At 40.8% G+C, this 9,769-nt stretch overlaps 1 protein-coding gene across 1 annotated transcript; it reads right to left on the bottom strand.

Moving 5' to 3' along the window:
• Window positions 1–735: 735 nt before the first annotated feature.
• Window positions 736–7,420, bottom strand: LOC121581679 (dentin sialophosphoprotein-like). Its single transcript, XM_041897162.1, has 2 exons — window positions 7,395–7,420; window positions 736–3,668 (listed from the first exon to the last, which is right to left on the bottom strand). The coding sequence occupies exons 1-2, from the start codon at window positions 7,418–7,420 to the stop codon at window positions 1,832–1,834; spliced, it is 1,863 nt and encodes a 620-aa protein (XP_041753096.1). The 3' UTR covers window positions 736–1,831.
• Window positions 7,421–9,769: the final 2,349 nt, after the last annotated feature.

Raw genomic sequence — 9,769 nt, 5'->3', positions numbered from 1 at the left:
AGATAGCATGCGCTGGTCATCGCATGTCTGTGGAGATCTTCACAATCGCTGTAATAATATGCTCAGAATCTCAAACAGCATTTATAACTTGCACCATGTACTTTTAATGTAATCTCAACTGCAATCCAGGTCATTTGGTTGTGCTATTAGATGAAGCACAGTGATAACCCATTAAGTTGTTGTATAAATACCAAATATCTGACATTTTATTCCCATTTGAACTTTGTTTTGCTTTTAAATGATTGAAAGCACAGTGATAACACATTTAGATGACAACTAAACCAAAAATCAGACATTGTTTTTACATTGGAATATGGTTGTGCTTCTAGATGGTTGAAAGCATAGTGATAACACATTGGGAATTCAACAAACTTCTGGCTGTCTTTTTGAGTGTGCGAATAAAGGTTGAAATCTCATTGATCAACATCTCAACCAAATATTATCCACATTTCCACGTTAAAATGACATGGTGTGCCCAGTGTGAATGCCCTTTTAGTGTAAGAGCTGTTTGAAAAGACAGCTTGAAATTTCAGCCTGTTTTGGTGGGATGGTGTTTAGGCCTGCCTGGTAACATCACCAGCCGCTAAATTAGTTAATAGACCAAAAGGAAGAGTTCCAAACCTCTCTGCCAATAACAGCTACTTTTCAGTTTTCCCCTCCCCACTCAGACCACTCCCAGACAGTCCTAGCAAAAGTATTGCTTGAGAAATTGCTCTTTGCTAAGAAGCTATTTTTGTTTCTTTTTGACAATTTTTATTGAAAACAAGCACAGTACCGTACTGTATTGTTATCCAGAAATGAATTCCTATTGAGATTTAAAAAATGGTTGCATTGGACCTTTAATATAGCCATGTTTTAAAATAATCCCTTCTTCATTTCTATAACAAATATTTTATTCAAATGGGAGTTTTCAGGGCAGAAACTCGCAGAGTAGCAAAATATACTTGCAGCACTGAGTTGTTCAAGCGAATAGCAAACCCCAAAGTACAGTATCCCTCCCTACTGTACTCCAGTCTATTCCCCAGCACTCATTATTCGTACAAATCTCTCACGGTGCTAACAAGAGGAATAGAAGAATAGAGGATGAGTCTCGGAGCTCGTAGTGTTTTGGGGAAGTACTCACATCTCGTTACATACAGCTGGAGCTCAATTAGCCATTTTGCCTAGTTAGGCACACTCAGCCCGATCCACTGCTGCGAAAACAAATGTTGTTTGTCCAATCACGCCCCACATCTGTCAAGCTGCCTCTGAGGCAGCCTTTAGGCCTGACTAAATACTGAAGGATACAGGCAGCTTCTTTGGCAGTGTGAATACTAAAATAAAGAAGTGAGGAGCTATAAGAATTCCAGAGGCTTCTAAGCCAAGGTAGTTTTGATTTTGAGTTTAAAAGTTTTTGGTATACCCACATTTCCCTCACTATTTTGTTGTTGTTACTGTTTATGAACTGCAATTATACCAAGAGGAGTGAGTCGTATCATGTAAAGTAGGTTGGCTTGCAAAGAGTGTTTCTAATAGTGCGTGAGCGAAAAACAAAGTAGTGGCAACTTCACTCTCAATTAGTAAAGTGAGAAAGACGCACCGAGAGAGACTTGTGTTAATTGCCTCAGAAGTGTCTGTATAGTTAACGAACTTGAAACACTGTGTAGTTAACAATCTTGTCTCATGATATGTGTTAAATTGCCCCCCGAGGGAGTTTGGGGACACAAACTGTCCAGCTCTATACTCCAACTGCATTCGGCATTAATTTACCAGATGAGACAGGTCCTCGGCAGAAGGGTCAGTCTTCTCCAAACGATCTGTCCACCCCTTCATCCCCTTCTCTCATCCCTTATCATGGGCACTCTTTCCTCCATCTAGCTGTTGCCATGGCTACTGGTCGCAGGGACGAAGGAATTAGAAGCACACTGGCGTTTAGAGAAGAATAACTACTATCACTGAAGTTTAGAGAAGAAGAACTACTATCACTGGAGTTTAGAGAAGAAGAACTACTATCACTGGAGATTAGAGAAGAAGAACTACTATCACTGGAGTTTAGAGAAGAATAACTACTATCACTGAAGTTTAGAGAAGAAGAACTACTATCACTGGAGTTTAGAGAATAATAACTACTATCACTGGAGATTAGAGAAGAAGAACTACTATCACTGGAGTTTAGAGAATAATAACTACTATCACTGGCGATTAGAGAAGAAGAACTACTATCACTGGAGTTTAGAGAAGAATAACTACTATCACTGGAGTTTAGAGCAGAATAACTACTATCACTGGAGTTTAGAGAAGAATAACTCCTATCACTGGAGTTTAGAGAATAATAACTATCACTGGAGTTTAGAGAAGAAGAACTACTATCACTGGAGTTTAGAGCAGAATAACTACTATCACTGGAGTTTAGAGAAGAAGAACTACTATCACTGGAGTTTAGAGAAGAAGAACTATCACTGGAGTTTAGAGAAGAAGAACTACTATCACTGGAGTTTAGAGAATAATAACTACTATCACTGGAGTTTAGAGAAGAATAACTACTATAACTGGAGTTTAGAGCATAATAACTACTATCACTGGAGTTTAGAGAAGAATAACTCCTATCACTGGAGTTTAGAGAAGAATAACTATCACTGGAGTTTAGAGAAGAAGAACTACTATCACTGGAGTTTAGAGCAGAATAACTACTATCACTGGAGTTTAGAGAAGAAGAACTACTATCACTGGAGTTTAGAAATAAATAACTACTATCACTGGAGTTTAGAGAAGAAGAACTCCTATCACTGGAGTTTAGAGAAGAAGAACTATCACTGGAGTTTAGAGAAGAATAACTATCACTGGAGTTTAGAGCAGAATAACTACTATCACTGGAGTTTAGAGCAGAATAACTACTATCACTGGCGATTAGAGAAGAAGAACTACTATCACTGGAGTTTAGAGAAGAATAACTACTATCACTGGAGTTTAGAGCAGAATAACTACTATCACTGGAGTTTAGAGAAGAAGAACTCCTATCACTGGAGTTTAGAGAAGAATAACTATCACTGGAGTTTAGAGAAGAAGAACTACTATCACTGGAGTTTAGAGCAGAATAACTACTATCACTGGAGTTTAGAGAAGAAGAACTACTATCACTGGAGTTTAGAGAAGAAGAACTATCACTGGAGTTTAGAGAAGAAGAACTACTATCACTGGAGTTTAGAGAATAATAACTACTATCACTGGAGTTTAGAGAAGAATAACTACTATAACTGGAGTTTAGAGCATAATAACTACTATCACTGGAGTTTAGAGAAGAATAACTCCTATCACTGGAGTTTAGAGAAGAATAACTATCACTGGAGTTTAGAGAAGAAGAACTACTATCACTGGAGTTTAGAGCAGAATAACTACTATCACTGGAGTTTAGAGAAGAAGAACTACTATCACTGGAGTTTAGAAATAAATAACTACTATCACTGGAGTTTAGAGAAGAAGAACTCCTATCACTGGAGTTTAGAGAAGAAGAACTATCACTGGAGTTTAGAGAAGAATAACTATCACTGGAGTTTAGAGCAGAATAACTACTATCACTGGAGTTTAGAGCAGAATAACTACTATCACTGGAGTTTAGAGAAGAACTATCACTGGAGTTTAGAGCAGAATAACTACTATCACTGGAGTTTAGAGCAGAATAACTACTATCACTGGAGTTTAGAGAAGAAGTACTATCACTGGAATTTAGAGAAGAATAACTCCTATCACTGGAGTTTAGAGAAGAAGAACTATCACTGGAGTTTAGAGCAGAATAACTACTATCACTGGAGTTTAGAGCAGAATAACTACTATCACTGGAGTTTAGAGAAGAACTATCACTGGAGTTTAGAGCAGAATAACTACTATCACTGGAGTTTAGAGCAGAATAACTACTATCACTGGAGTTTAGAGAAGAAGTACTATCACTGGAATTTAGAGAAGAATAACTCCTATCACTGGAGTTTAGAGAATAAGAACTATCACTGGAGTTTAGAGAAGAATAACTATCACTGGAGTTTAGAGAAGAACTACTATCACTGGAGTTTAGAGAGAAATAACTACTATCACTGGGGTTTAGAGAAGAAGAACTCCTATCACTGGAGTTTAGAAAAGAAGAACTCCTATCACTGGAGTTTAGAAAATAAGAACTATCACTGGAGTTTAGAGAAGAAGAACTCCTATCCACACACACCCTCTGTTATTCCGGACTAAATCCCTTATTTTGATCCTCCTTTGATGGAGCCATTAAGGATGTACCTTGTGTACAATTTGACTAGCTGAGGTATTCAGCTCAGAATGTTGTAGGCAGGTCTATATCCAATGGTTATTACTCCCTCATTTTCCACACTTTGTGAATGGGTACATCCATATGCAATTTTTTAAGTTAGGGCGGCAGGTAGCCTAGCGATTAGAGTGTTGGGCCAGTAACTGAAAGGTCGCTAGTTCGAATACCTGAGCCAACAAGGTGAAAAATCTGTTGATGTGCCCGTGAGCAAGGCACCTAATATCCCTAATTGCTCCATGGTGGCAGTTGATAATAGTAGACCCTGGCAGTGATCCCACTCTCATAGGGTGTCTCAGGGAGAGTGGGGAATGCAAAAAACACATTTCCAATTCATACTTGTACATGTGTGAAATAGGACAAATATAAGCACCCACCAAATCATTATTATTATTACACACACTGGGGACAACGAACTCTGCAGAGGTCTATGAGAGAGCGTTGTGCACTACTCACTGCTACTACTCTTACAAAGAACAAGCTCAATTCAATTACAGAGGTTAGCATCAACATATATTGCACTTCAAAACTGACAAATATAGTTTACGAAGGTTGAATCAGGAAGGCTGGTCTGAATGGCTTGTCACTTTTAAATTAATCTAGTAAACACAATATAATTCACATCGCTTCCTATCGCACGGGCATAGCAGGTATCCATACGGTAGTGTTTATAATGTTACCTCATCAGCATAGCAGGTATTTACATGTATATAGGGGTTCGATGCCAGCTGCCCAGCATAGGACAACCTGTCATCAGCATCTGGCTCTGAGGAGCAATCCTCGGAGAAGAGGCCATACCCCAAACTATTCAATAAAATGCCATATTGCATTCTGTCCTTGTTGTCATTCAGTTAAGCCTGTACTTGATTGAACAGAACTGAATGGTCGTCATGGGTAACAGTACACTAGAAAATCAAGAGAGGACATTCATATTCATCACATGCCTCCTGGCACAATCATTTATAACCGCTCATGTCTATCATACGCAAACTAGCTGACACGTTAACAAGGTCGTTGTGATTTGATTGGACTAAGCCGTATGCATCGTTATACTCCCGTGAAGTCATTTGTCAGCTAAGGGTTATAAAAGTTAAAACAGGTGTCGTGTTGTGTATATGCTAGCTGGAGTTTTATGGTGTGTGTGATAAATCGTTGGTGTCAGGTGTTTCCAAGGGGATGATTACTTGAGAGTAAGACAAGGCAGTATAAGCATGTGGGATTTGGAGCCAGCCTATCAAACGCTCGACAGGCCCATCTATTTCACATATACCAGGTAGTTTCAGATAAGACTCTGCCACGGTATGCCTTTATGTTTATTCGTTTCGGACCAAATGTTCAGAATATGCCGAAGGTTGCCTATAAATACCTGTCAGAACCAAACAACAACAAAAAAAGTAATTTGAGGTGGTTTTGTTGCTATGGTAAACGCGTTTCTACATCAATACTTTTTTGTTGGTTCGGTAAATCTGTTTGCCTGTCTCTCCTCGTATTTTTAATATAAATCTTGTTGAAATGGTTCCCAAAGCCATGCCAGTCTGTTCACCATGCCCTCTGGCCACAACAAGCCCACTCTTGAAATAACCTTTAAGATCTACGACTGCCTGCTACGACTACATTGTAAAGATATTTTTTTTTGTGTGAAAGATTCCCAGGCTTTAGATCTAGCAGTCTCTTTCACTTTCTCTCTTTCTTCCTCAATTTTCACCATCTGTTCAGAGACCTCATCACCCCAGCATCAAACAAAGTTTGCTCAAAGGCCTATGTTGCCCATCTATCTCTCTTTTTTTCTTTGTTCTATCCTTCTCTTTCCCCTCTTTCTTTTTTCGGGGTTTGTAATGCAAGCAGGAGGTTTGTGAGACCTTCCAATCCCATCAGCAAACACACAAACGCATAATCTGGCTAAATCTGCCATGTCTCCCTCACCCATTCACATGCAAGCTAATTGTCTCGGTAGGCTCTTCTCTTGAACCAATGTCCATCACTGTGATTGGATGACTGCTGGGCACCACAAGCCAGGAATCAGGACTTCTTTGCTAGGATGTATATTGGTTAACACTTAAAGCTGACAGGTATAATGGGTTATTACTAATTTGGTGGGTGCTTATATTTGTCCTGTTACACACTTGTGTGTAATGGAAATGTGTTTCTTGCATTTCCCAACGTAATAGGTTATTATTTGTTACATAAGCATGTACTGTATGTTCAAAATGGCTATTATAGTTATGAGATGATATAGGACTGTATAATGGGTTCATACATGCTTATGACTTGTCCTAAAATGCATTATAATGGCACAATACATTATACCTATCGGGTTTAAGTAAAGTGGTACTGTATATGCAAGAGCATATTTTGTGGAGTGAAATGTAGAAATCACCACAGAAATATATTTGCGGAACATTATCAGAATGAGAGTGAAAAACAGAGATTATGATATTTTACTTTGTATTCAAGGGTTCAGACCTGTACTTTGAAAGCCGAAGACATGGACAGTACAGTATTTGAAGAGTAAAATAAAATAACGGAAATTCAGTGAAATATACAATATTTTTGACTGTCGCCAGTAGCTTTGAGGGCTTTGAGCTTGCATGACTCCAATTAAAGGGCATATTTTCGTTGAGTGTTGTCAGACTCAATAATCTCAAACTCACATCAGTGGATTGGCATAATTATGATTCAGCTCCACGTGGTGATGTGCAGATCAGTGAATTAGTGTCATCCCCCGAGCCATGATGAGCAACCGTAAATTAACAAACCACATAGGTTCAATTAGAATTACAGACTAACGACTTCAGATTGATCTATGTTAGAATACAAATTCACACACACACACACAGCTGTGGGTGGCACAGACAGACAGACAGGCAGACAGACAGACAGGCAGGCAGGCAGGCAGGCAGGCAGGCCTTGGGTAGTTGAGCAGCGTATTGGAAGAGCGAGGCTCTCTGTTTGTGAATGTAGCCAGGCCCATTCTGATGCGCATCCTGCCCATCAGACTCAGGCCCTCGGGTATTGACACCCATTTAATCAATGGCAGGCTTTAGGCCTTTTAGTGGATCGCACCACACTGATCTATACAAAACAGACACACAGGCCTTAACCTCCTCAGCCTCACCAGCCGCACACAAAGTGCACTGTCATGCTAATCTCCAAAACACTGGAAACTAAAGACATTAATGACAAAGACTGCTGGGAGTTGCAGAGTTGACTTGGAGACAGGGAAATGTTTAGCTGCGTTGCTTTGATTATTTTTGTTAGTCTTAATTATATAATTGTAAGAATTATTTGAATGAATATTGGGGTATTTCTAATAATAAATAGCCTACTAAACTTTTACACTGTCAGGACACAAACCGTGACTCTTGTAAATTAGTCTGCAGTATGTTGGCTCACCTAAACATTGTGATGCCTTCACTATAACAGCATTACGTAGATCATTGATTGCACAACATCATTTTGTCATTTCCCAACATCTTCGCCTGTCAGCTTTTCCCATCCTCCTTGATAAACCCTTCAATCTGTTGACGTTTCCTCCGATCGAGAGATAGCAGGCACAGTTGAAAGGCAGATCTTTTTGTGACTAGCCCAGCAGTTTTCAGCCCAACAGCCTTTCCTTTTCTACATGAAGGGGGTCGTTTTCCACTGATGAGGACAGACAGCATCGGCTGTCTCACCGGCAGCAAATCATTACTCTGTTAAAATGCCCTGATGCATAACAAACTGCCAAGCCTCGCTTCAAATCTGCCTTCTAGCACAGCCTCCAGTAATTGGAGGCATTCCACTAGCTTTGGACAGAATAGCAAATGAGAGCTATGAGCTTAGGCAGAAACCGTACCGATGGAATCATAAGAGTGTACTGAGATATAGAGGGGGTGGAATCAGAAGAGGGTACTGAGATATAGAGGGGGAGGAATCAGAAGAGGGTACTGAGATATAGAGGGGGTGGAATCAGAAGAGGGTACTGAGATATAGTGGGGGTGGAATCATAAGAGTGTACTGAGATATAGAGGGGGTGGAATCATAAGAGTGTACTGAGATATAGAGGGGTGGAATCAGAAGAGGGTACTGAGATATAGAGGGGGTGGAATCAGAAGAGTGTACTGAGATATAGAGGGGGTGGAATCAGAAGAGTGTACTGAGATATAGAGGGGGTGGAATCAGAAGAGGGTACTGAGATATAGGGGGTGGAATCAGAAGAGGGTACTGAGATATAGGGGGGTGGAATCAGAAGAGGGTACTGAGATATAGAGGGGGTGGAATCAGAAGAGGGTACTGAGATATAGAGGGGGTGGAATCAGAAGAGGGTACTGAGATATAGAGGGGGTGGAATCAGAAGAGGGTACTGAGATGTAGAGGGGGTGGAATCAGAAGAGGGTACTGAGATATAGAGGGGGTGGAATCAGAAGAGGGTACTGAGATATGGGGGGGTGGAATCATAAGAGTGTACTCAGATATGGGGGGGTGGAATCATAAGAGTGTACTCAGATATGGGGGGGTTAGGGGATGTATCAGTGTGAATAGTGTGAATAGTGTGTGGCATGTGTGTTTTGTGTGTGTGTGTGTGTGTGTGTGGCTGTGTGGGGGGGAAGGGAGTGTGTGTGTGTGGCTGTGTGGGGGGAGGGAGTGTGTGTGTGTGGCTGTGTGGGGGGGAAGGGAGTGTGTGTGTGTGTGTCTGTGTGGGGGGGAAGGGAGTGTGTGTGTGTGTGGCTGTGTGGGGGGGAAGGGAGTGTGTGTGTGTGTGGCTGTGTGGGGGGGAGGGAGTGTATGTGTGTGGCTGTGTGGGGGGGAAGGGAGTGTGTGTGTGTGTGTGGCTGTGTGGGGGGGAAGGGAGTGTGTGTGTGTGTGTGGCTGTGTGGGGGGGAAGGGAGTGTGTGTGTGCGTGTGTAAGCAAATGTGCATGTGTACACGTCGGATGTTTACATACACTTAGGTTGATTTTTCAACCACTCCACAAATTTCTTGTTAACAAACTATAGTTTTGGCAAGTCAGTTAGGACATCTACTTTGTGCATGACACAAGTAATTTTTCCAACAATTGTTTACAGACAGATTATTTCACTTATAATTCACTGTATCACAATTCCAGTGGGTCAGATGTTTACATACACTAAGTTGACTGTGCCTTTAAACAGCTTGGAAAATTCCAGAAAATGATGTCATGGCTTTAGAAGCTTCTGATAGGCTAATTGACATAATTTGAGTCAATTGGAGGTGTACCTGTGGATGTATTTCAAGGCCTACCTTCAAACTCAGTGCCTCTTTGCTTGACATTATGGGAAAATCAAAAGAAATCAGCCAAGACCTCAGAAAAAAAAATGTAGACCTCCACAAGTCTGGTTCATCCTTGGGAGCAATTTCCAAACGCCTGAAGGTACCACATTCATCTGTACAAACAATAGTACACAAGTATAAACAACATGGGACCACGCAGCCGTCATACCGCTCAGGAAGGAGACGCGTTCTGTCTCCTAGAGATGAACGTACTTTGGT

This window comes from Coregonus clupeaformis, chromosome 14, assembly GCF_020615455.1.
Source record: "Coregonus clupeaformis isolate EN_2021a chromosome 14, ASM2061545v1, whole genome shotgun sequence".
Taxonomy (NCBI): Eukaryota; Metazoa; Chordata; class Actinopteri; order Salmoniformes; family Salmonidae; genus Coregonus; species Coregonus clupeaformis.
The sequence above is the reverse complement of the archived record's forward strand: the minus strand, read 5'-3'. Positions and strand labels throughout refer to the sequence as shown.